Source organism: Denticeps clupeoides, chromosome 1 (genome assembly GCF_900700375.1).
Source record: "Denticeps clupeoides chromosome 1, fDenClu1.1, whole genome shotgun sequence".
Classification (NCBI taxonomy): Eukaryota; Metazoa; Chordata; class Actinopteri; order Clupeiformes; family Denticipitidae; genus Denticeps; species Denticeps clupeoides.
In genome coordinates this window covers 10019847-10047806 of record NC_041707.1, presented here as the reverse complement: position 1 = coordinate 10047806, position 27960 = coordinate 10019847, and the positions used below count along the sequence as shown (strand labels likewise).

The following is a 27960-nucleotide window of genomic DNA, read 5'->3' as shown; positions in this document are numbered from 1 at the left end:
CTGTTTTGTGATGGAGTTGTCCTGTTTTCGTTTATTTTTATTCGCTTATTAATAATGTATTTGTAAAATGACCGCGCGGATTAATTGCATCACCAGCATCGTTATCGATTTTTTTTTAGATAAATCGTGAGAGAGAAATAAAAATAAATGAATAAAAATAAAATAAATCCCAGTAAGGAACGTGTTGCTTTTTGGCGAGCGCCTTTTGCCATTAGTACAGTTCTGAAGTAGGAAGACATGTGTGTATATATATATATATATATAGAGGTGTGCGTGCGTGTTTTGGGGGGTCTTTTACGTATTTATTACGGATGTTTTCGCATTATCGTCTGATGCCGGATTGGCGAGACGTTTCACAAGAGCTGTAAATAACAGAACAATCCCTGCAGCTCAGAAAATGGACCCCTGGGCGCCGCGTTACAACGCCATGGCGACCCCTTCTGGGAGACGAAATAAACCTGGTGCGTGCGTGTGTGTGTGTGTGTGTGAGTGTGTGTGTGTGAGAGAGAGAGACTCCAGTTATTTTTTTGTTAATATTTTATCTACAGTCCCAGCCCCGACCCAGAGACCCCCAGAACCCACCGCCAGTTCGCCATTATTCCCAGCACGGCCTGCCCGAACATTATGACGTCAGCAGACCGTTATGAATTCCATAAACCGAAAAAAGGGAAGAAGAGCAGGAGGACGAGGAGGAGGAGGAGGAGGACGCAAAAAAAATTATCCAAATAATTTGCCTGCAATGTCATTTATTTATTAACTCGCAGCAGCGTCGTGTCGTAATTCCTTTCCGAGCAGCTGCTTTAATTGAGCAGGTTAGAACATTTAAACTGTCATAAATCACGGATTATTTTGAAGAACGGGAATACAATATTTTTTTTCCCAGTACAAACCATTCATTTTTAACCGCTAAAAAACCCAGCAGTGAGGGCCAGATGTTCCCGTCTTTTCGGTAACGAGGCCCGGAGTCGAGGCGGTAAACAGCGTGAACGCAGATTAGCGCAGATTAGCGCAGATTAGCGCACGGCGCTTTGATGTTTCCGCAACTCGAGCAAGAAGAAGAAGGAGAAGAAGGAGAAGAAGGAGAAGAAGGAGGGGAAAAAACGGGTAAAGAGCCAGAAAATGTAAGCCTCGCGGCTTTAAAGGACGATAACGAGATTTAGTCCGCGTTTTGGAGACAAATCTGGTCATATTAGGAATGGCCACTTAGTTAACAGGCCCCAGTCAATCCCTGCCCCAGAGAAACCAGTTAAGAGGATCACGCTTAAATAATCAGACGTCAGGGAGAGGCTCGAACCCGGGGCCTGGGAGCCACGAGAACAGCAGGTACCGATACAAACCAGCCAATTTTATGGACGTAAATAAAATAAAATAAAATAAAATAAAAACCTCGTCAATCAATGACATTTTGATTTACTGTATATAAAAAAAAAAAAAAAAAAAAAAACTTTATTCTCATTAAACAGTGACATTATGCGTGTGGAGAAAGTGACTTTTGTACAATATTATATTTCACTTGATTCACAAGTTTACAGAGTTGGGGGAGACCGAGCCCCATTTCTCCCATCAGATCTCTACACAACATGAAATTATTGCCACTTGCACTTTTTTCCACCATTGTTATTTGCCTGCTGTACATTTTAAAATAGTCCCTTCCTACAGGGAGGAAGGTGAAAAGAACATTTTGCCAGTTCCTTGTGTCATCTGTAAGGTGCTTCGAGACTACGGTGCGTGTAGGGTTCCGGATAATTATTAAAAGCCGTGTAAAGTTCGAGGCCAACATATACTGTGAAGGATCAGGCTCAGAAATGCCCTGAGCTGGTGGAGGGACAGAAGAGGGAACAATATCTATAAAGAAAGATGCGCTGTTGGTCGGCAAAAAAAAAAAAAAAAAAAAAGTGTATTTCCCAATCTCCCCTGCTGAAATTTGAAATAAACCCTAAACACAATTACTGCGGCAAAACCCCCCCCAAAAAGTCACTCATCATACGTGGGAAATGGAAGCGCTCCAGTTTCACAAATAATAGGAATAACAGAAGAGTAGAGCACCAGGAGACGACTGGCCGCTTGGTGAAGAAGTGACGTGGCATCCCCGCCGATGACAGTGGCACAGCGGTGCCGTTTCGGCGTGGGCCGGGCCGGGGGTGGGGGACGGCGGGGCCCTGTTAGCAGGCGCAAGCTCTGCCGCTGAAAAGCAATAGCTGGTGTCAAGAGCTGTTTTCGTCCCCGGCTGCGGCGTGGAGGCAGTAAATAGCAACAGGGGACGTCCAAACTATGACATAAGCCATTTCAAGATTGGTTTATTGTCAGTACAACAGTATACACAGCATAAATGATGTTTCACACAGACCCCCCCCCATAGTGCAATCATAAAAGAAAAAAAATTATATGTACAAACACACTAAACCAAACTATACTAACTAAAACTAAAAGTTAAATACTGTACAGTATCTCTATAGGAGATAAGTAGAACTTTTCTGTACAATGAACAGGTCGGACGGGACATAACTGGACAACGTCATGTAGGATGCTTGAAAGTGGATATGTTGGATATTTCAAACAAGACGAGACAAACATGTGCAAGATGTGTAGGAATGCGCAAAAAGAGCAGCGATGAGCGGAATGAGTTGAGATGTGCAAAGATCAGGTGCATATGGTCGTTGAGTTCATCATTTTTTTGGTGACGGCAGTGCAGTGAGAGCTCTGACTGCTTGTGGCGCCCACTGGGTTCTGACCAAATGTCAGCGGCGAGATAACCGTCAGAACACTCGGCCCGTCCCGTATCTTATCTCGCCGCGGCAGTGCGGAGCAGTTCCTGGGTGAACACCTAGCCGGGCAATCATCAGCCCAGGCCAATGGCAGGTTGTTCTGATTGCTGACGGCAAAAAATTATCGCCTTTCTGGAGACAGGAAGTCTTCGAGGACTGAAGGAGTTTGCTGAACTTTGCCATTCCACCTCATTATAGTGTAAGGTCGGCCTGTCCCTGCGTCTGTAGTCGTCAATGGGTTGGGATGAATCTTTAATGAAAATACTATAATGATAACACCAGATCACAACACAACGGGCATTAGAAAAATTAAGAAAGAAATTGTCCCACATCATGTAGCAATGTGTTCTAATAGGATATAGCATGTTCAATTAATAAAGTCTAATGTTTTTACGTGGAATCACGAAAAAAAGCAAAAAGAGGGTGAAGTAAAGTTTTCGAACAGCAAGAAGCTGTACAGACTCTGATCCACGTGTCACACCCAGCCCAAGAGTGTGACAGTGTTCCCAGGAGTGACGAATGTTCAGTGTCACAGATGTGACACATGAACAGTGAGCGAGAACTACTGTGTTTTTCATCCCATAATATACAGTGCTGTGCCCGTTGTTGTCTGAGCAGCAATGCAAGATTGTTCCCCATCTGTAGACTTAGTTTGCACAGTTGGGAGAGACCAACCCCCAGTTCTTGTATCTCACCTCCATTTATCAACAGTTTTCTTTCACATCAAATGAAAAATCTCCACTTATACACTATAAAATAATCATTATCAGATACCCCCTTCAGTTTCTCTTGAGAAAATCATTTATTACACGTTTGTCCAGAGCTGTAAAATGTTGATATTGACTATCCCTATTGTTGGTTATATTGTAGGATCCAAATCTTACAAGCAATGGATGGCGATATGACACTGGGCACTGATCAGCCTTACTTGCAAAAAGCAAGAGTCACAAGGCGCCTGAGTTTGGCGTCAGGAGCAGCCAGAAGACTGTTAATTACTCACCTCGGTGAGACTCGACAAAATGTTCGTGAAGCACGGGGGAGAAGCGACCCCCACCCCCGAACAACCTCCCTTAGTCCTCCGGCGGAGCTCCCCTCCACAACAGGCCTACACGATTGTGCGCGGCGCAAAAATATTATGTTGCCAATGGCAACGATTTAATAAAATAACCAATCACGCGTGCCGCTCCAAACGTTTCCAGAACAAAGCCGGGGCCTTTCAGGAGTAGCAGGGCGTCTCGCCATGCTGTTGCGATTTCTCAGCACGATTTATTGTGCGGTGATAAATGACCGTCGATTGGATTTTGGCAAAAAGCAGAGTAGCCTGTTGAGCGAAGCGCACCACCTAGCAGCGGATTACCCATTCGGCTCCTTTTTGGTTTAAATTGCCGGGTCACAATGAAAGCGCTGCGAACGCTCGGGCCGCCCTGTGCCCACACGCTCCCATCCACCGTCACTCCTCCGCCCGCCCCGGAGAACATTTGTTTCTCAATAACAAGCCAGTGACAGCTCTCATCGGGAGATCTCGCTCGCAATCGTGAACTTGTGGGAGGGTGCGACAGGGTTTGTTTTTCCTGTATCAGATTCGCCGCCCGCCGCCTCCCCCTCGCAGCGGCAGAATCGCATTTTCCTAAGTCGCGATCTTCACGCGTCCATCAGAATGTCAAGGCCGATGCGAGCTACGCCATGGTGGACGGGGAGCGAAGGCCACTGCCGCGAAAGGGTGCAGCGTGACTTCAAAACTGGGTCGGCTCTGTCAGAGTCCAAATGCCAGTCAGGGCTGTGACCTTTAGAGAAGGAGCAGGAGCAATAACACCCACGGTGGAAGATGCCAGAAACACACACACACACACACACACACACACACACATACACATACACACAGAGTGCATATATTTAATATATACACATACATACACACACACACACTCGCACAGAAACACCTATAAAAGACAACCTGGCTAATATAGTTTTGATCTCTAATTTATATTGGTAATAAAACTAGGCAGTAGATCTGGTAAGAGCAAGAGCTTGCCTCCATGGATCGGGTTCCCCCCCTCCAGCACGTCCCACAAATGCCTGATCGGACTGATATCTGGGAAATATGGAAAGAGGAATCACAACCACCTAATACATCCAAGTGCCATTGTAAGTGCCAAGGTGGTTTTAATGTTGGGGCTGACTGGTATATGCTTAGACGGACATATTGCACGTTAACCGGTTTAACCACTGCCTTAAAAGGCACAGCATGCTGTATACATGCTTTGTGATTGTGGTCTTTTTTTTTTTTTTTTTTTAAACCAATGTTGCCATGAAAAATGCATCCACTCCCACGCTTAGCAAGAACCCCAGTCAACACCTCTCAGCACTCAACCACAAGATCCATCTAGGATGTATGGGTTTCCACAAACTGGCAATCATTTAGAAAAGAAAGTGGCTTCAGTTACAGAGAGGGCCGTGACGGCGGCGCGCTGCTCTTCACGTGCGGCCAGAACTCGCAGGGTCACTTCTGACCCGCATCTGTTCTGTGTCATGTTAAATAAATCATTTATTCATAATATTATACATTTTAAAAAGACTGAATTAGAGAATAATGAAGTTATAAAACGAATAAAATAAAACAAATAAAATACTGATAAACTACCCTGCATTTTCAGCTCAATGTATAAACATTTTCAGCCAGTAATGAAAAAAGAAAATAGCTAATGTTTCCAAATCAACAGTTTAATCAGAATAGATATGATGGGGCACGCAACATTCTGCCATACCTACAGAATGTTTCATGATGAAATAAAAGCCTAGCATAAAAAAAAAAAAAACTTATTTTAATTTTTGCGATTCATCCGAAGTAATCTGGCTTTGGTCCTCATGCTCAGGCCGCAGCAGGCAGAGGTGCCGCCATATCGTAAATAACCCCCACATCTCCATGCAAGGCTGCTCGGCGGTCTGGCCTGCTCCAGACGCCTATGTGCCCGTACGCTCTGCCTCGATTGGCTGGAGCCGGACGAAGAGGCGATGGGTGGAGGTCTCACGTGGTGACGCGCTACACACCAACGTCACCGACAGCCAAGAACCGTTCTGCAGGGACTTTTCCGACGTCTACGAAACAGCAGAAGAACCGGTGGCACGGAAAGAGATTATTTGGACGTTTTTGTCTCTTGCGAATTTTTTTTATTTTTTATTTTTTTAAACCAGACCTGCAAAAACACCACTATAATTTATAAAGGGTCGTGTTTGCGAAGGGCTTTTTGTATTTCCGTGCGCCACTTCATGGGAGATCAGAGCAGAAGGCCAGGCACAGCGGACAGGGCCATGTGGGGTCCGGATGAAATCTCACACCAGATCACACCGCAGGAGAACGCGAGGAGACCCGGCCCCAGAAGTAAACACTCCAGAGCGGCCTTATTTGGAGCCGTCTGAGGGGTCCATTGTTGTGACAAGAACAATGAATCTAAAAAGAGACAGCAAGGGGGCTGGATGGGAAAACACAAAATAAAGATGCAGGCGACGATTCGATGGAAACTTTTTTTTTTTTTTTTTGTTCTCCCCCTCTCCCTCCTCCAAACTGCCGTCTCATCATGGAAATTTCAGCAGCGTCTTCTCGTCACAACCTACGTCTTTGAAGCTGGTGTTTAAAAAAAAAAAGTATTTGGTTTGCATTGTGTGCAGAAGCTAATTTATAGGGGTCGACCCCCAGCTCCTCTTTTGTGAAACAGCCATCTTGGAAAACAATCGCAGGAAGGCTTGAAAACCGAGGGGAACAAAATCTACTGTTTACCGTTGCTCTACGTTATTTCATCGGTTCATTTTTAACCTCAGCCCCCCCCTCCCGGTTTTTCTTTTTTAAACAGCTAGATTTTTGGGGCCAGAGAGGAGCTGTTAAAGTGACGCTGAAACATTCCACAACCTGGCAATAAGCGCCCCGTTTACAGGGCACTGGGGTACAGTTGTTCTGTACCACTTGGAAAAGTGTGTATGTGTGTGTGTTTGTGTGCGGGGGTGGTTGACTGAGGAAATCACAGGCGACCCGCGGCCTCTGTGTGACCCCACACCCATCGCTGCACCCCGCCGACGCCCCCTCGCCTCCTCATGGTGGGATCAAGGCCTGGACGGAGGCCGGCTTCAGGGTTAGAGGTTTAAATCATGCAACACTTTACTGGGGGTTTAAAAGCAGGGGGACACTGGGCACGTGAGGCAGGCTGGGGAGCACAGAGAGGGGTGGGCCGGGCCGGGCGGAGGAGAGGGGTCAGGCCTGAGGTGAGTTTAAAACAAAAATGTAAAAAAAAAAAAAAAAAAAAAAGATGGGGGGATGCATAGTGGAGAGCAGGTCAGGGAGGCCTGGCCCTGATTAAGGGGAGCAAAAGAACGCGAAGAAGCTCTTGATCTCCGGCCCATATCTCACCACTGGTCCGAGGCGGAGGGCTTGTTCTCGTCTTTCATCCAGAAGGGACCAGGGAGGAGTCCCGAGGAATGCCAACCTCGCTGCCCTTGTGTACAGATTCTGAACAGGCATCATTTTAAATATCAGGACCCTCTCGTAACACAAACATGCCCCAATTATTGATTTTAAGAACGCTTTTGTTCTTTTTAGGAAGACGTGAACGGCCGCTTTGTCTCGCCGAAGCCCAGTGACTCCACTGCAGAAGTATTTTTCAACTTCCCCCATAACGGTAGGATAGAAAGACCCCCTGCAGTCAGTCAATATACAGTACCTCTGAAAATGTCATTCAACTTTATGCTCTCCTCTCGATGCTCCGAGCTCATCTGTGCTCGTTCCATCAGGAGGCTCCCATAAAAGGAGCAGCAGTCGTAAAATCTGGCCCCTGAAACGTACAACAGTCAGGAGGCCGCCAGGCAGCAAACGTGCCTCGGTAGAACAGCGTCAGTTTGTGACGGACAAGACAGACTCAGAATAACACCACACACACACACACAAACACACACATTGCATCGACTCTTTTATTTATTTGAGCTCGCACGGAAAACAAATGGCACTAAGGTAAAAAAAAACAGGAAAACTAAATATTTGAAAAGGAACATGATAATCTCCATCACTTCAGGCCACTTGAGCTTCTTTAACCAGCCAGTGACAAGACTTCCACCCCAAAATAGGAAAAAGCCACTTGAGAGCGGCGAGGAGCGGCTCAGGGGCCACTGACGTGGGGAGGGACGGAAACGGGGGAAGTTAGGGAGGGTGAGTGAGACGGGACAGGGCAATGATAAGCTGCCTCTACCTGGACTCTGGGGGGCCACCCCGCCTCCCGGCCCGGGCCTCCAGCCGGCTTTTTAGCACACAGAGGTATTAAAGTGACCCTGGCCGGCGGGAGTTCAGCAGGAGTTCAGGGCAGATGTTTGCCAGTAGTTTCGCGCTGCAGGAAGGCGAAATTGCTTCCGGATTCGCGTCTCCGCCGACACCACCTCCCCTCGCCCCTCTCCTCACACTGACACGCACTCACACACACCTCCGTAACCATCAGCTCGGCCCCGCCCCGTGGCAGAGGGTCACGATGTCTGAAGGGAAGCAGTCTTTCAGCAGGATCCCTCGGTCCCGCTGGCAGTCCAGCTCTGCGATGAAGCCGTACCAGTAGATAACCAGGCCCGGTCCGAACCTGCAACGGAGCAATTCAACACTGAGTAAAATCACGCAGCGTCCGCATTTAACACCAATAATTACAAGGGAACGGGGGGAAAAAACAAGTGCAAAATAAAAAAAAGAAAAAGAAACAGCAGTATAAAGGGGGATGGGACCGGGTGGGGGGGGACGAGGTTGAGGAGGATTTCACTCCCACTAAAACTCCATCTGTCAGTGCTGCTCCAGCAGCGTCCAGCTGTTTCATTCACACGGACACTTAAAGCGCAGCCACTTTGGCTTGGCTCACGTTGCACTGCCGGAGCGCTATAAATAACAGGGCTCCCTCGTTCGCTGAGAACTTTAGGGCTCAAACTTTGCAGAGTTTAAATAAAAATGTTTCAAACCGCCACCCCCCCCCCCCCCCCCCCCCCCTCCCCTTGTCCCTTTACTGGGCAGATCTGGGCAGTATATAAAAATTCAACCCCCCCTCCAAAAAAAAAAAAAAAAAAAAAAGAGAGGCAATGAGGAGATCATTATTACACGACTGTCTCTATGTCTAATAAATCATATTTCGAGTCATTTATCACGCCCAACAGAAGGAAAGTGGCCCCTTCAGCGGGGAGTGGATTACAACCAATTCTTTGAACTAGAGGTCTCCGAATATAAAGCCAAGTCAAGTTCGAGACTCACACAATCGCAAGATAAAACGGACAGTAAATAGCACCACCGGACGACCTACGCCATCCTCCCACAGTAAACAGAGCTTTGGGATCGCAGCAGAGGCAGACAGGAAGTTGCCCCACAGGCCCTACGCTCCCTCAGGAAGTTCAGACGTGCAGGAAGAGTTCATAAAAGTCCAGGCGCAATCAATCATGGCATCAGCAAAAACGCACCCGTTTCCGGCATCAGCGCGCAACACTGGCGAATTGCGAACTGAAGCTAATCTGCATCAGGTGCTGACGCCACAGCGCCGGCTGACCTCATCGTCTTCCTCGCGCCCGCGGCCGATACGTGCTGCACCTTTTATAAATAATCGCCCGCCTGACCTCTGCTCTGGACGTGCCGGGGCAATTTCACTGTATAAATAACCCATTCCACAGACGAGGTACGACGCCGGCCACGGAGAATAAAACAAGTACACGCAGCCGTATCCCAGAATTCCCTGTTTTACTGTCCGTGATTTACAGTCTTGTATCTCTGGGCGCGCAGGCCAAAACTAACAACCTCGGAGAGAAGCCCGCAGACGCGCAGCAAGTTCACCGCAGAGTCACACATAGCTGAGACACAAGAAGCCGAATTCAGGCTGAAATATTCCCATATCCCAATCCGACTCGCCGTGGATTCTTTTTATGGAAATGTTATGGAAACCCAATCCAAACATTTACATTAGATAACTTTGTGAGGGGGGGTGGGGGGGACTTTTACGGAGCATCAGTACGTATCCGTAGCTTTCGGGGGATGTGATCATGGTGGAGGGTGGACTGCTAGAGACACACAGAGAGAACGCAACCTTCTGAAAAGGTTAAAACTCTACATCACGCGACGAGGCACCGGTGGACCATACATCACGTTCCCTGGTTGTCAAGGCAGCCAGGCACAAATTGGAACAAGCAGAAGGTTTTCCATACAAGAAAAAAAGTACATAAAAAAATAAAAAAAGAAGAATTTGAAAAGTAAAAAAAAAAAAAAAAAAAAAAAATTTACACCAGAAATGAAAAATTGGTAAAGATGATTCGCAAACAAGGGATGACGGTTAGAGACACTTGTAGCGTCTCTATTTTAGCGGCCCCCGGTTTGCGGTAGGAAGACGAAGAATAAACTGGCACTAAAGGTGCCTATAAATACCACTCCAAAGTGACACGGGGCTGGAAGCGTAATTGGCGCCTATTACGTGGGCGAGCGCTCCATCACCTAGCCGCCGCCTATGCCGCGCGAGGGTGGCCGGTGATCTTCCAATAAACATCTAACTGTGTAACGAGTTGGTGAAATTGTTTGTGAAATGTAGCTAATTTGAAGTATGGCTGCCTGGCGGGTAGGGGGGTGGGGAGGTCGGCCCGCCGCAGAGAGCATTGCTGGCAGACACGCCGCCATTAGCCGTAACGAGCAGCCTGCGTTTGATTTTTAAGCAGGTGCCATGCTGGTTAAAACGGCGGCTTAATGAGAGCGCAGCACTTAAGAACAAAAAAAAAAAAAACCCAAATGGAGGTGCTGAGAGAGTAAGCTGCCATTAGCACGACCCCCCCGCACACACACACACACACACACACACACACTCTCACACACGTGTGTAATCGCAGCATAATTAAATTACTAATTACAGCCCTCCGTGGTGTTGTCTCTGTGTGCAGCGGCTCTTTCAGAAACTTCCAGTAGATACCTTCCTTTGCTTTCTTTCTTTTTTTTTTTTTTTTTCTTTTTTGTTTCTGGAATGACAGATTAAATGGGCCGAGCCAGACCCGAGCTACATTTCAAACTTAAACAGATTTCAGAATTTCAATGAGTCGAGATGAATCTCTGGCTTTTATGTGCCCAGGCAAAGGACGGACCGTTCTGTGAATCGGAGGTCAGCGCAGCTGTAAGGCCATGAAACCAAAACTTGCCGTAATATATCAAGAAATTATTTCATTGCTGTGTTAAGAGACACCGGCGCATAAAAATCATGTTTTCACAAGGGGACGGGTGGAATCCAGGGGGCTCCAAACAAAGGCGGCCTTGTGGAGAAGGGGACACATGGCAAACTGTGCAGCCTCGGTTTTCTCTTACGCTACTGGAACACAAACCTGAGGCCAGCCCGGCCTGGCAGGTGACAGAAGATGTGAGAAGAAAAATAAGGGGGCTGAGAGGAATGAGGGCGAGACAGAGGAAAAAGAGAGGGTGAGAACGAGAAGGAGTGTGTGTGAGAGAGAGAGAGAGAGAGAGAGAGAGGACTGCTGTCACAGCACTGGTCAGCCCTGGATCTCGCCTGGTGATTAATTGGTGTTTATTTATAGGGCTTGAACCGGGTGGCGGGGGGCGGGAGGCGACTCAAGGCTGCGAGCAAAGCGATATCGGCACAGAACCTGCGCCACGCGTTTTTTTTTTTTACTGCCGCAGCCAGGGGCTTTCGTCAGTCGACGCGCGATGATAAAAATAATAATAAAAAGCCTGCGCACAAACAGGATATTTAAAGAAGGCCTGGCCGCGACTGGACACCGCACAGATGACAGTAAATAAGCACAACGTCCGGGCTGTCTGTTCATAAATAACAAAAAGGTGAACGGACAGGACAGGGAGTCGGCCATTCAGCTAAGAATAGATTCAGCTCTGTTTTTTCCCCCCATAAAAAAAAAACTCTTAAATAATCCGTTCCACTCAGATGTCCACAATACAAATGCAGATTTCTGTTTTATATTTAATTTCGTATTTCAGGATTACAATACGTATGCACATTATAAAAATTAATCAGTAGAAGCTTCTCAGATGAGAGCTTATTTCTGAATATGTATAATTATACAATGTGTGACAGAACCAGAAAAAGAAAACTTGTCCAATGGAGTAAACAGTTTTTTTTTTTCTTCATATTTGAAAAATGTTTTTGGTGTTCTTGCAAATAACTTTGTCAAATGAGACCAAAACTCACCCAGGCATCATAATTAATGCAGAAACGACAGCCATAAAGCATAAAGTGTCGTGTAGAAGGTGTAACTCTCACAGACATTTTTATACCCTTTTCTTACCCCTCGATCGATGAGGTTTGGGAAACAGAACATGAGCCGGGTGGCATGTTCTCTCGCCTTCTGTGATCAACGGGGGGATGAGGGTGGGAGGGTAAAATTTACACTGGCAGCACAGGATGTCAATACAGCCCAGAGAGATTAAGGAGGGATTACGGTGTTTTATCAGGAAACCTTGGGAACCTCCGTGACCCCGAGGACGGCAGCTGCCATGGGCCAGGCCGGCGCGCATCTCATTGGGCTCTTCCAGCTAGGATCGAGGCACGGATGTCCTCGCCACCCTGCCCCCCGCGCACTTTGATGACCTCATTACCGCTGGAGATAAAGACCCCGGCCTTCATGGCGCATGCGGCTGTAATTGCATAAAAGTGCTCCAAGCTCATTATCCTCAGCCCACGAATTAATGACCACCCTGCTTTTGGTGAGGTGACATCCAATAAACGCCTGTCCAGCCTGTGATAATGACTAAGAAGATGACAGTTCCCGATTTAGCTGCTTAATTTCCTTTGAAAGGGAGTCAGGAAAGTAGGTAGGAATTCCGCACAAGTAAAGGTGAATAACAGCAACCAGGTGCACTGATGGAAGGAAGCATTTGGTCTTCATTATGAGGTACTCGTGTAGAACACAGAACTCATGGCCTCAGATCAATGTCCATTTTTTCCCCTTCCTTTTTTTGCTTAGACAAACACTGGGGCCTGGATGCTCAGACCATGTGCAGAGGCCTCCTTCCATCTTGTCCACATATCTGTGTATTCTCCACTGTCTGGTCCAGACTCAGATCTGCAACGTCACGCTCCGACTCGCTCTGACATGGGCTCAGCTGCTCCATCTGTTTACCAAGTGGAAAAGGGGGAAAAAACACACAAGACCTGGCTGGCCTGGAAGTGTGTCTGTTGCCCTGAGGAGGACTATCTAACATGAACGCCATGCTGTTCTGATGTGTATTAAAGGCCTGGCTTGTCTGGGGTTCAACCACTAGACTGCATCCTATTCTTTAAAAAATGCATCTCTATTATGATAGGACAAAACTTCTCATTAATTCTTTCTGTTGTGAATTGTAAGATCCAGAATATTTTGCATTCTATGAACTAATTTCTAATAAATAGGGTAAAACTGCTTTATTAAGCCAAACCACTGTTACTTCAAACATTAAAATAAAAATAAAAAATTATCACGTAAGGCAGAGATGCTAATACAAAGTAGGGAAGAAGATGCCTATACAGACCATGGATGGAACTCAGCAGTTCCTTTTTCATTTTTAATTTTAGAGGAATGCCATCGTTCTTCTCTGTGTATGATGAATAGTTCCTTGTCTCTGAGGCACTAATCAGGAAGAGGAAGTTACGCGGGTTGTGACGGGCGGTCTTAGGAGCTGCTGCTGCTGGTGTCATGGGGATACAAGCGCCTTTAACCTGTTATTGTGAACTCCCAGCAGCCCCTGTCAATAATTAGTGACCCTCCCTCGGGGAAAGTCGAGCAAATCCTGCGAACAGTCTGCATTATGCCGCCGCCGCCTCGCCTTGCTGCAAGCCGTGGCCTAATCCTGCCCTTAGCCCCCTTTGGCTAATGTGTTTCCAATTTGTGATGAGCCCCTTCTACAACCACGGCTGTAATCAACAACAGTTAGGGCTGTAACCCGAGCCGGGTCTGGCTCGAGAGGGCCAGACGACCGGGCGCTGCCTCGGTCCACCATGGGTGACTTCAGCTTGCTGCTGCCCAGGAGAGGTAAACAGGCCCTTTGCAACCAGGCCTGACCCCACAGAGCAACAAAAGGAAACGGAGCTGAGGAACACCCCAGAGGTGAGGTGCTGTATGTTACACATATGGAAAAAAAGAGATTCTCTCCGACCCCCCATTGACTATCGCGTTGCATCAGAAATGAAGTTATAGTGATAATAGCTCGTCTTTACGAAATGGAGTAGAAATTTGTTCAGAATGTAATAATTATATTTTTTCTATTATCTATAACGCCAATGAGTACATATATTGTATATTTAAGCCTAACTAAATGTAAATAAAACCCCTTTCTAGACGCAACATCCATCAACGTTGCTTATAAATAGGTGTGAATTTTTGTCGTCTGTAGCCCAAGGCTTGCACGCCCCAGAGAAAGAACCCAAAAATAAAAGCAGTCTCACAGCCGTGCCTGTGAGAAAACACGTCTGGCTTTCGTCCAAGTTGCCACCTTTGGAAGTGCACAGTCGCGTCACCTCCCCTAAATCAACATGTCAGCGCCAGGCCATATGAACTTTTCCTGCTGACCGTATTGCTCGGAGCTCCCACGAAGACGTAATAAATTGTTACTATGGCCACACGGGCGATGGCGCCATAAGAGAAAGAGGTCAGAGAGAGGAAAACGCCTTCAGGCCGATGCAGAGCTGTGCCATCCATCTAGCGTGGACGTTAACGTCCAAGTGAGCGACGGAGGTCGGGCCCTGTGGCTGGATTAGCGGCGGCAGGCGTGGGGTCTGTGGTGGGATGGGATTGCGCGCAGGAACTCAGATTGGGGGAGGTGGGCCGTAACTAAGCTTGATTGGGACAAGAAGTTGGTGAATGGCCCCACCAAATGCGGCGCTTACTCAGCAGTCTGTTTACATTCCTGTGGGTAATTTTAACCTCTGGGGACCAAGAGGGCCCTCAATGTCAAAAGGGCTTTTCAGCTGTTAACTGGCTCAGTGTTGGTCCCGACTTGTGGGTGGCACAAAGAGCCCACTTTCTAAATAACAACGCTTGACATCAATGGATTCAAACCAGTCTGAAAAAAAATTTAAATCTTCTTTGTGCTTTTTGAGGAGCATATTAATATTCATAGGCCAAACGCCACTCCTGATACTGTCATTCCTTCTTTGACGCTCTGTAGGACTCCAGTGTAGTGACCAGTGTCTGGTACTAGTGTTCTAGGCTCAGTGAGGTGGCCAGCTGGTGGAAATGCTGGGAGCTCGGTGTGAACGTGCACAGCTTGAACGGAGCGGAGCGTAGTGAAGCTCGTGCGGTGACTGCAGCCACTGTTTTCTCAGATGATCCGGGGTGCAAATCAAATTTCATTGTCGTTTTAAAAAATCTGCAAAGAAAACAAAACGCTTGTGAGCCACATTACCCCTTCACGGCGGGAGGGCGGGTGGGGGTGCGCTGGGACCTTATTCCCAGCCCTGTGGCGTGAGAGAGGGGGCTCAGTCGAGTGGACCAGCCAAACTAATTAGCCAGCGGATCAACCTGGAAGTTAAATACTCTGCAACATGTAATGAAAGAATGAGCCGGTGACATCCTGGGGTCAGGCTGACGCCAAACAGTGGTCCTCGGGCAATCTGGTATTGATTTTCACTCGTTTGGGGCAATGAAGGCGGAGGAGGGTCCAAGGGCTCGCTAGTTGTCAAGCTGACAGTTTAACCCTGTTTCCAGAAAAAAGGAAAAAAGAAAAGCAAACAGGGAGATCGCCAGGCCTGACAACGCTGATCTGCGGTAGAGGTGACACCGTAAACAATACTATCTACACAGGGAGAAGGGGGGCTCATACACACACACACACACACACACACACACACACACACAGACTAGCCATGTCTTAGAATCCTGATTTACGGCAGCAGGACTACATTTACACTGTATTTTTTTTAATGAGGGGGAAAAAAAATTAAGTTTGCAAATGTTAAAATCAACTTTTAAAATCAAGAAAATCTGGAGAAAAAAAAAAAATCACTATTTGAAATCAATTGGTAGCAATACAGTTGACATTTCTGGAGTTACCAGCTAACTGCCCACTAAAATCAGACATACACACGGACCACCATTGTGCTCAGCAGAGCAGGGCTCCACTCCATCTCCCTCGTCTCTCACTTTGTCAGGGGTGGAGGAGAAGAAGCCCCGCAGCGCCTCTTCCCGCCGATGTTCCTAAACACTTGGAGAAAGAAAGAAAAAAAAAAAAAAAGCTGGAGCCCTTTTCACTTTTCCCTTCAAATTGCCTCATCTCTCTGTCAGAATGCCAAAGGCAACTCCATTAGGCTGGCCAGCGTTGGTCACCCCCACCCCAACACCCAGACCCCTTCCACTCGCACTCAATTTAGCCGCCCTCTCTCCGCCTGGCGAATCCGTGTCAAATTAGAGTAGAGCCCCATTGTCCTTATTATGGTTTGGGAAAACACCATCATGAGTGATGCTATGGGGGTCCTCGCTTGTCACTAGTTGTCAGCCGGACGTGGAGTTTGGATACACATAGCTGACAGGTAATCTTAATGTCTTCAATTATCCCAATTAGTCCTGTCATAAACAATTTAATAAGTGCTCGGCCAACGCAAACAGATAAACACACACATAGAGGCCCAGCCGCGAGTGTGTGGCCATTAATGAGGAGAATAATGGGTTTATCAGCGCCGGGGCGCGTGCCTTGCTCGCTTTTTGTCTCCCAGTGTGTCCCCGGATGCTCAGCTGGGCTCCGCTTGGCTCCAAATGCACCATCCCCTTTCATTAGCACATCTCTGGGTGAGAATCTGAAAGGCCATGACAAAATTCATTTAAGAAGAGTGGGAGCAGATTGCCTGGAGCAGGTGCTACAAGGGAGATAAAACAAACGTGTGTGTCTGTGTGAGCATATGTGTGTGTGTTTGTAATGGCTTTTATTTTCTTGGGAAGAAAAAGAATTCTTTGCCTTATGTGTTGTGTTTTTTTTTTTTTTTTTTTTTTAAACTTTCCTCAAAACTAGTGGACAACCATCCTGAAAAATAAAAGAGAGACATCACAACCGCTAATAAACTTCTGTTTGTGAAGGACTGAATCCATGGACAAACCGAACACCACCTGCTTTGTGCAGGAGGCACACAATATAGAGTCGTGTTTAATTTGGTCTCTCCTTGTTAGAGTTTCTTATCATTACACAATGTCAACACCCCCCTCAACTGATTCAAATCATATATTTGCACACTCTATCGGTGCTTTCGCATGGAGCATTGCAATTCACCAAGGAGCTACAATGCAAAGCTGAAAATGAACAAGTGGAAATGGCACTATTTGAGGAATTTTTACACTAAAAAAAATGACCACACCTCTTTGATGAAATACGATAAAACAAGAATTGATGTTGCCACTGGCATCCCTCCCTCGTGCAAAGGTGTGTGAGAGAAGGGGGAGGACAAAAGGACAAAGTCTCTCGATGTTGGAGGCTCCCAGTGACCACTGGACTCCAGCAGGCTGAGCCTTGATCAAGCCAGCCAATCAGAAACGGTCTCGTGAGTGTCAAAACCAATCAGACGAAGCGATACGGATCCGCGGTGGACCTCTGCCTCTTGACCCCTGCCACAAGTGACGAGTGAAACGGCACTGAAGAAAAAGGAAGGAGAATAAAAGAGGAGAAAGAGAAAGCCCGTCACAGGCAAGTTGTAATAGGAAATTGCTCTTGGCAACTATTTGTTCAAGCACCAGATTTTTTTTTTTTTTTTGCGCCAACACAGCTAGCCCCATTGGAAAACAGGGCAGGTCTCCCTAATGAGTAATCTATTTCAAAGCAGTCTTGTCTGGGCATGACAGTTTACCGAGAGCCTTGAAGAACTGGTAATTACCAGTGTTACAGGGCAATTAATGCATATTACACTGCGGCACTCATGGCGACGACTGTCAGCTCCCCAATAAAAATGAGCACTCTTCAGCTAAAGGGTGACATTAATTGGGCCTTTAATGACTATGCAGAGGAACCAAGCCAAATAGGAACAAAACAGGGGACTCTGTCTGACTTCAGGAGAGGGGTGGAAATTGTACTAAAAATGAGATTAATTGCTGTTGAGGAGAAAAAAGGAGGGGGAAGGAGAAAAAAGGGAAGAAATTATAGGGTTTGTCGAGCACAGGCTTCTTGTTGCAATGACAATTCTATTAATTATTTTATATATTCTTTACATTTTTCTGTGGCTGCTGTGCCAGTGTTTTTGTGATTTTATATACCAAGATAGCTCGTACTGTGAGAAATGGTTGTCTACGAGGAGGAAATAAGCCACAAATGTCAGCAATTTCTCCTCTCCAGGCCCCAAGATCCGACAATATGGTGCAAAAGGGGAGGGTGAAGCCCTACACCAGCACATCAGGTGTAAAGCAGCACTGGGTGCCGCGAAGTGGCCCTAGAGAGGCGGGTGCTATTATCAGGGGAGAAGCGGAGAGGATTCAAACTCATCAGGCTAATGAAGAGGCACTGCGCTGAAGTGTTTTCTTCCTCAGCCCTGTCCTCCATTTGCCAGTCCTTTCATCAGCACAGATCTTGAACACTTGCTTGTGAAGGCCCGTATGTTTGTTCATGAGGAGATCCGCTTTCAGGCTAAATGCAAGCTGATTAGATTTGCACACGCCCTACCTGAATATGCAAGTGTGGAAAATCAAAACTAGAATATTTATACATATATACATAAGCATGCAACATGCAGCCATTTGGAGGCATTTCATTATTTGTATTAATTTTTTTAATTCCTCCACCTCGGCTGCATTTAAATACGCGGCAGGAGAAAAATGCGGCGGCTGCCTCGCGTGCTGTCACACTGCACGCTCACGCTGTCATAGCCGATGATAGGACTTCGCCGGCTTCAAAGCCACTTTGCGTTGGTGAGGAGAATGAGCAAATATTTGAATTGCAGAAACACATCATCTTCCGAGGGGAGAAAAATTCAAGACAACTTCCAAGAGTTGCAAGAGACCTACATTTCCCCCTGTAGCAGGCAGACCCTGAGCAAAGAGTTAAAAAGGAGCGGGTGGGGTGAGGGTGGGCTGTAACGTATTCAGAATAAGAACCCTCCCTGGTAATTTAGCATATCCAAATTTGTGTAATGGGATGTGACACGTTTTAGAGGGGGGCTTCAGAAAAAATATAATGTGAGGAGAGAACCATAAAAATGTTTTAAGCGGCCTCACGCATTTGAAAGAAATCCGCTGTATAAATCCAGGGGTCTGAAGGCACCTGACACGGTTTTGATTACGGGCTGAAGTGTAATTACTTAAGCGATCCTTGCGAAGGCCAGGAGCGAAGGGTGGCAGCGTGCAACTTTCACAGCCATTTGCACAACATCAACGAGGCTGTTATCATATATGCCGCTGATTGAGACTCCTCTGGTCATTTAAGCCCCGTGTGGGTGTCAGGTTCTCATGAAGCATGAAAAAAGGAAAAAAAAAAAAACCTCTGACAATTTTAAACCACTGGAAATGTTTGGGAACCCTTGAAATAATTCAGAAATATGGAGGGGAAAAGAAATTCTGCTGGGAGTCTTCCCATAAACAATGCTCATCTTTAAAAGGCTAAAATAATCGCTGGGCAGAGGTGTTGAGAGGTTATGTAGAAATACCAGCCAGTGATTTCCTAAGCCTGAGAGTCTCGGAAATATTTGGAGCATGACTCACATGGGAAAAAATGAACGTTCACATTAAAGATGACAGATGAGAAATGCTTAATACGGTACGAAAATAAGAAGCACAGCTGCCCTTTCTCAGAAAGATGGGGAAGACAGACGTGAAACTAATGAAACAAAGTAAAAAAAGAACATAAAGTGTATTGGTAAGGTGTTCCACAAGCTACCAAAAGCAGCTCTGTGACAGAATCTCCGGTTTCTCTCTGTTACTTTACTGAAGGGCTGAATGCCACTAGTCCAGAAGATGATTGCTTCATTTGGTGTTTTGATGGTAGTCAGATGCTGAGACACTGCTCCAAAATATCTCATATCATATGATTAATATCATTTCGATTGCTCATGAGTAAAATCCCGTGGTCTATGTGTAGGTGATCACTCACAATCACTTTGCATTGATCTGCAGGGACCCCATCACTCTAAACAGGCCAAGGCAAATGGAGCCTAATGACAAGAATACAACAGTTAACAATAATAATAATAATAATTATTATGTATGTAAGTAATACATTTTGCTCATATTTTAGCTCATATTTACTGTATATTTTAGTGTTTTTGACAGTCCCAAACCTGCACCACTGCTGTTGCCCTGTTCACCCTGCTAACCAGCAGCCCCACCCTAACGGACCCAGCCTGTGCAGACACACTGGAGACAGCCGTGGACAGGTATCAAAAGAATGGATGATGGATAACTTTAGAGCACAATGACCTCTGTCACAGAGGTTTGCCCTAAATCAATCTCCGCGATAAGAGTCCCGCTCCTGCAACGCGCACCTTGGTATGTTCACGAAGCCGCCTTATCTAAGACAGGAGGAAGTCTGAGTAATAACTAAAGACAAGCTACGACAAAACCGCTAAAGCGGCGTTGTCAAACACAATTTACAATGTATACTCCCCCTCCTCTCATGCTGTTAAAACAGTCATTATGAGGAGTGCAGCGATAGGAGACTGTGTTTATGGCTGGGCCCATTCGGGAGTGCACACAGGGGGTCACGTGGTGGCGGCCGTCCAGGGACGGGACCCTGGGGCTTTCTGCTCTCCATGTCAGGGCAGCGTGGGCCGCCATCATTTGTGGTGATACATGCGGGGAAGGGTTGGAGGTTGAAGTTGAGAGGACGGCCGACAGGAAGCGGCACCAAAACACTTAGGATGATTATGCCATTCGACATGCTCAGGCCATCCAGTGGTTCTTCATTTGTTTTTTCTTCCATTTACTCTCATTCTTCCTTCTTTTGAGAAGAACTTTCCATAAGCACTCCAAAACGGAGACAGAGATGAAACATGACATCAAACGAAGCAATTATGTGACCTCTTTCAGCCAGAATCAACTTGAAGGGAAAAAAAAGAGGAGTGATTAAAATATGCTTGCTTTCTCATTCAAAATGACATTTGACAAGGTTAGTAATATTTCAACGCGCTGCAAAAACATTCCCATGGCCATGACGTCACCCCCCCCCCCCCCCAACCCCATTTTTTTTGGAAGGGCACAGGTAACCTCCAGAGAGAGTTTCCCATGAACTCAATGATATCATGTAAAAACAAACACAAAAAAAGGGCTGAGAAATGCTTCAAAGGTTTCAAGCTAGCGTGTTCAATTTCACCCGGGCATGTTTTGCCGTCATTATTCAAGAACTTATCCTCTTTCTAATGCAAACCACAGCGATTACTCAGAACAGAGTCAGTAGTCTTTACCCTGACCACGACTCCCTCCGTAGTGTGGGTTCGAGGGGCTGTGGACTGTCAGCAGCTACTGGGATTGAGTTCCACAGAGAGGTGTAATACCCCCCCCCTCTCAGGATTCCAGCCTCCACATCTAAATTAAAATAATGGACCATTACTTCAGAGCCAACTGAAGTAATGAGGTTAAAAGTTGTTGCACCTCCTGCAACACCCCTTCTAAAAACAAGTAATAATGCATTACAGACAGGAGTTATATTGTGTATGAGTTATATATATTCTATATATATTTTTAAATATAGTAGATGTTTTTTAAAAATAAATTTAAACTTGACAATGCATAGTTTTGTGTTACTACATTTACATCCTATAAACTATCATGCATACGGATGGGTGAATCATTAAGAACAGCTAATGCAGTTATATCTTATGGACAGTAATGTATTAATCATTATGTATATATCAATCATGAAAGTGAAAAGTGAAAGTGAAGTGATTGTCATTGTGAAACACTGCAGCACAGCACACGGCGCACACAACAAAATGTGTCCTCAGTGGGCAGCCATGACAGGCGCCCGGGGAGCAGTGTGTGGGGACAGTGCTTTTGCTCAGTTGCACCTTGGCAGCTTGGGAATCGAACCGGCAACCTTCTAATTACGGGGCCGCTTCCTTAACCGCTAGGCCACCACTGCCCCTAAATCATGAGGTACATATAAGACTACAATATTTCATTAATACACTATAAGAAACTGTTAAATTTCATGAAATACATTAAGATGTACTGTGTTCATTACAATTCTGTATAATAAAGAAAAAAAATATATGATTTATTTATTTGTTTTGAGCTTCAGGCTCAAAAACAAACAAAACAATTATCTGCCAGCCCTACTCTAACCAACACCACCAAATGGCAGGCAGGGGAACAGCTTGGACACGGACCAGACAGGCAAAACCTGGTCATGAAGTTAATAGTTTTCATATTCATTCCACTCACAGCGGAAGGGAATGCGAGCCGTCGTGCCGGACAGTGGACCCGCGTCAGCCGGCTGCAGCTGTGTTGAAATTGAAGTGGCACGTTCCTTCAGACGGCTTTCAGCAGACAGCTCTGTTTTTCCATCTTCTTTTACCCCAACCGACATGCTCTCACACACACACACACACACACACACACACACACACACACACACACGCAGATGCAAAAATAAGAGTGGACACTTAAAACACGAACCAGTCATCTAAACGACAGAGATGGGGTAGAACATGGGAAAGGGTTAGCCGGGTTCACGAGGCCCTTGATACACATATCGCTGCAGCAATCATTCAAAAAAAGGTGCCGGTTTGGAGTTCCTCCCTGTCTTGTCCCGCTATTTCCTATCAGTGTGAAGGGAGAGGATGGGGTAGGGCTCCTCTTGACCCCTTGCCACTCAAACGAACGGAGTCGTGATGACATGCAGAACAGGAATGCTCTTCCACACTACACCTTTAACCCTTCTTTACTGTACGAGGTAAAGGCCGGGGGGTGGGGGCGGCCTGTGTTTATGGAGGATAAAAGAACAAAGGCCGCTACTGGGCCATACCGGCAGCCTTGATTTTATTTCCATCTTTCAGACTAAAGGGTATGGATTAAGACAAAGGTCAAACCTAATTATTTATTCTCAGCGAGATCTGAGACACATACCGAGTGGAATCATATGACCCATTAGTGTTAAATTGATGACCGAAAATAATAATAAAATAAAAAAAAAAATGTCAAAGCTGCAGTCACAGAGAGCCTCATATGTCTCAGATTACCCACAAGGCAAAAGCTACGAGGGCAGTAAATGTTTTAGCTATCAGGCAATCAGGGAGCCGTAGAGAAACGTGAAACCCAAACCAAGCCGAAGCTCATGTTTTCTTGGTTAATGTCTAAAGTGAACGCTCCTGCCGGCAAATCAACTACAAGCCGAACGCTCTTACGAGCCTTGCGTTCTGAAAACAGCGTGCCGGACGCATTCCAACATGGCCGTTTCAGGCAATATGCATAAATCAGACAGGTAGAAGCTGCCAGCGCACGTGACAGGAGATAATATATCAAACGCCGTGACAACAAAAAGTCAAGGCTCCAGGCCCCCTCAGGGTCTTATCGATCATACACTCATCGTGTGTATCAGCAATTCGACAATTTTCAGCATTACACACACACACACAAAAAAAATAAAATCAAAAAAGTAAAAATGAAACCGGGTTTCTTCTTTTCCCTGACGGCGAAAAAGTGGCGTATTTATTTTAGCGGCAGTCTGTTTACAGCCCTTGTTTACCCAGCGAGGTTAGTTGGGGTCACCCATCTGTTAATTCTGATTTATAAAGGAGGGCGAGCCGCTCGGGGTCCTTCGCCGAAGCGGTGTTTGATTAAGGCTCCCGCCCTACCAGGTACAGCGCCGCTCCGGCCCACGACGCTGTAGAGGTCAAGACGCGCCAAACAGTTCCCTACACGACTGAACTCATACGGAGTTGTTTATGGATCCTGTAAAGCGGCCCGGTTCCTGAGCACCGGCGCTTCCCTCCGCTCCTCCGTTTCCACTTCCACTAGTAATTGATGGCGGCCCACAGAGAGTGAAAAAAAAAAAAAAGCCAGAAAGAAGGGAGACGGACACAGAAGGACAAGGTTGAGCAGCGGACACTGGCCCCTAGAAGAGGACGCGGTGTTATTTATAAACACCCACTTATCACGGCCCAACGCGGCTACTGTCACCGAAAAACCTATAAGAGAGCATGAGCGTATTATCCCTTCATTTTCCTTCAGGTCGGTCACCCCACCCCAGAACCACATGGTAATCTCTCAAATAACAGGGAGTCTCTCCCCCCCCCCCCCTCGCCGCATAAACCCAGTAAATGTATTCAAACTTGATGCCGTAATGCATTAACAGAGGGGGCTTCAAAGAAAGCGAAGCCTCGCATGCGATTTCTTCCCCATAAAGATCAATAAACAACGGCGGGTAAAAAAAAAAAAAAAGCAAACCCTTTTCACGTGCAATGTTGTGAGGAGCCTCTGATATCCCTTTGTCTCCGTTTACCCGACCTTCTTTTATGGCTAGGCCACAGATCTTTGTAGCCAACCACTGTAAGAGGGTTAAGCTAATGACTGAGTTGATTGTTTCCATTCAGCGTGGGGGTACAAGTGAAGCATGAAGCTCGGTCACATAGTCCAGTGATCTTCGCTCATATGGGCACCAAAAAGGGATGCGCTGCTATTCATAACCACAAATAAAAATCTGCTGAGGCCGGCAGGCTGGTAACATTAAAACTGCACCAGGGACACTGCAAACCGAAGATGCAAAACAAAAAAAAAAGATGGTTTTACTTTGTATTATCTTAGTGTCCGACTTAGATTCATGACAAAGTAAATAAAACTCCTTTTCTCCTTCAGTGACAGCCTTGTGCGGTGTGTGATCGCGTAGCCTCCAGCTACACAGACAGAAAGCAGGGTGATACACACACCTGTCTACCATTGCTTACTATTGCTTCACTACTGATCCCCCAACCCCCACCCCTCCAATTCCTGGCCCTCCACTGTTCACACGGGCTGAAAGGCTGCAGGATGCTCTCACCCTTATCAGACAGCCAGCGCCTCCATTTCCTCCGCTGTCCGCACCGCCGCAAAAAAAAAACAGAACAGAAAACAATAAGACGGCCTGATAAGAGCGGCCGAGGGACGGGGCGCAGAGAGGAAGAAAGTGCCGAGTCCTGACCTCACACACAGGCAAGAATGGATTTGGGACTCTTGAAAAGTGAACAGTGTGTAATATGGTCTGTTCCCTTCTTCACTGCTCTTTGTGGTGACAAAAGTAAGAAAGAAAAATGTTTCGAATCTAAAGATATTTTTTTGAAGCAGATCTTGAACAGGCTTTCAGAAAACTTTATTTTCATAACATTTACATTTATGCCATTTCAAAGTTGTATCACATGTGATACACAGCAGCACAGCACATGGTGCACACAGTGAAATTTGTCCTCTGCATTTAACCCATCACCCTGAGTGAGCAGTAGGCAGCCATGACAGGCGCCTGGGGAGCAGTGTGTGGGGACGGTGCTTTGCTCAGTTGGCACCTTGGCGGATCGGGATTCGAACCGGCAACCTTCTGATTACGGGGCCGCTTCCTTAACTGCTGGGCCACCACTGCCCAAAATAAATAAATAAATAAAATGAAATAAAACATGGAACGCTTCACAAATTTGCATGTCATCCTTGCGCAGGGCCATGCTAATCTACTCTGTCTTGTTCCCATCTTAGTATATGTGCTGCCGAAGCAATCAGACGTGCTTATTCAGAACATTTTACAATCAGTAGTTACGGGGACAGTCCACCTGGAGCAACTCAGGGTTAAACTGAATTGTACTGGGGATGTTATTTTGATTATGGGAACATAGTTATATACGTTTTTCTTGGCTCTGTGCTGAATAGCAGCTTTTTTGAGCCAGGGTGGTAGTAGTCACTTAATGCCATGGTGTCCCTGAGCAAGACACTTAAGAATATTATCAAAAAGACTGCAAAGTGTCTGCAGGTCATTACAACACAACATTGTCACTAATACAGTTTTGTTTTACTGATATCATGTATTGCTTCCTAATAATAATAAGATGCCTTATAACTACGATTTTAAATGATTGCACTATTATTATAATAACAAACATTATTATTAAAAAAAAAAAAATCATAAAAACTCATACTCTCAAAATTTGGTACACAATTTGTACCCCTTTAAGAGATTCATTGGTATCAAATGTTCTTTCTAACGCGGGCAGGCATGTTGAACAGCCGGGGTGTGTGATATACTCTGTGTGTCCCATCGAGCGGGCTGCTCTATTTGTCATAAGGCTATCTCTGTGTCAAGAAAATAAGGCGTTCCGTCTCCAGTCACGTTCGCGGTTCCGCAGCTTCCCAAATATCTCTGGGGTCATGAGCGCGTGCGCTCAAAACCGTTCCACACATCACAATTCTCCTGTTAGATTGTGTTTTACAAAAAGCCATTTTAATAAAGTCCCACTGCTCTCTGCGCCCCCTAGATAACATCTCCCTGGGATGACAAATGTTACTGACGTCTGCCTGGAATGAAACCCGGAAGGTCAACAAAGGGGGGGAGGACATGTATGTGCCTCTACAAGTCTGATGACACAAATCTAGAAAGCTCACCACAAAAAAAAAAAAAAAAAAAAAAAGTTAATTTTGCAAAGGGAGGAGGGGCGGAGTTCTGTGACAAAGCAGGAATTCATGAAAGAGGCATGTTCTGGCCTCGATCTACTTTAGGCCTCCATTCCATCTTAAAGTGTCACATCAGGGTTTAAGAAATATCACCCCTGAGCCCCCTCCGCTTCCCTCTGCGAGAGAGAGAGAGGAGCTGTGTCAAAGCTGCTCTTAACCTCAACTTAAAAACGCAAATTTGGATAATGCCAAAACACCCCCCCCCACCCAAAAAAAAAAAACACAAATAAGTCAAATGGGGAGTAAATCCTGTGCCTGGCGGTGGGGCGGATGTGTGTGGATTACACACTGCGGCGTTAAACAATGCGACAGAATATTCATCGAAATGTGTCAGTCACCATTATTTCAGTTGCGCGTCATACATGCGCCGCGCTGCTTAAGAGCAGGGCGATGGCAAATGTCATGAACGGAGGGTCTCAGACTGACAGGGGCTTAAGAGAAGTTCACTTTCTACAGCTGTTTTCAACTTCACAAAACTAAATTTGTGTCTCAAAACCTGAATATTAAAAGCAGTTTCAAACATAATGCCACAAAAAAAACAACATTTGGTTACTCTCTAGAAGACAGTAAATAAAATAAGAAATGGTTTATAGGACAAAATGCTATACCAGTAATGAACTTTGACAAAGATGCCTATTACACAAAACTGATTTCCAAATATTACCACTATATTAAGAATTTACATATTCCTTAAAATAGATTTTTTCTTTGAAATGTTATTATTGTTCATAAATTAACAAAAAATCTGGAGCACACAGATCCACATTATACCTGTGAGCGTGGTGTTAAATTGACTTGGGGGAACGGCCGCTTTTGCCTGAGTGTCTGAAACACAGGCTTGGCACGTGTCACATGTGACACCCCTGAGGTTAGCCCTGTAATGTCCAGCCTCATCGGATCATCAGAGACACTGCCCTGGGCTCCCTCTTCCAGGTGACACTCTCTATCTCCCTGGCCTGTCTGATGCCCCACATCCTGCTATTCATCGTCCACAAAAACAATCTTCCCTTCCCAGCTCACTCACTCACACACAAACAGACACACATATCTACATTACTTTAGTTTATAAAAAGGCTTAGAAACTAAAAAAAAAGAAAAGACCAGGGAAAAAAAACTACAGTATTTATTAATTAGTTATTCCTGTCCAGACACATAGTGGACATACACAGAAATGATTGACATGTCCATTAAAAAGGAATACATTATGCAGTATCTTGTATCAGCAATTTTAATTTGGTGTCAAGCCTATCTGATTGAAAAGCTTAAATCTACTACGGAATAATATCAAAGCCTTGAGAAACAAAGCGAATGACACCTACAGCTAAATTAATTGGAAACTTCCAGCCGCTCATAAGACGTCTGACTGAAGTTGTGTCAACATATTCTTGATGAGACAATGCTCTTTATGCATGCAGGTAACATGTCATGCATTATGAATATAAAGAAATGTACTTTTATATAAAATGTATAAAGCCATGTATAAAAAGAATGCCTTTATCCCTCATTAGAATATACATTTTACTGGTACTGGTCGCCTAATATTAAAAAAATTATAAAAAATGGTGTGCATTCACGTCAACAAATTTCAGAATATCAAAGCAATGTGATATATGTGACAATCCCAAAAGTC

General features: G+C 45.7%; 1 protein-coding gene and 1 non-coding gene across 5 annotated transcripts in view; both read right to left on the bottom strand.

Moving 5' to 3' along the window:
* Positions 1-1916: 1916 nt before the first annotated feature.
* cdin1 (CDAN1 interacting nuclease 1) overlaps positions 1917-27960 on the bottom strand; it is a 58984-nt gene continuing 32940 nt past the window's right edge. For 2 of the 4 annotated variants that reach the window (XM_028983733.1, XM_028983750.1), the window contains exon 12: positions 7760-8371. In XM_028983733.1, coding sequence (XP_028839566.1) covers positions 8236-8371 — 136 coding nt within the window. In that variant the 3' untranslated portion in view covers positions 7760-8235. Of the gene's footprint in view, positions 2185-7759; positions 8372-17232; positions 17358-27960 lie in introns of those variants that run through there. The other 2 variants (XM_028983741.1, XM_028983758.1) reach the window with 2 other exon arrangements.
* LOC114802886 (U6 spliceosomal RNA) lies at positions 25280-25381 on the bottom strand. Its single transcript, XR_003751812.1, has one exon. It is a non-coding gene; the product is annotated as a U6 spliceosomal RNA (small nuclear RNA).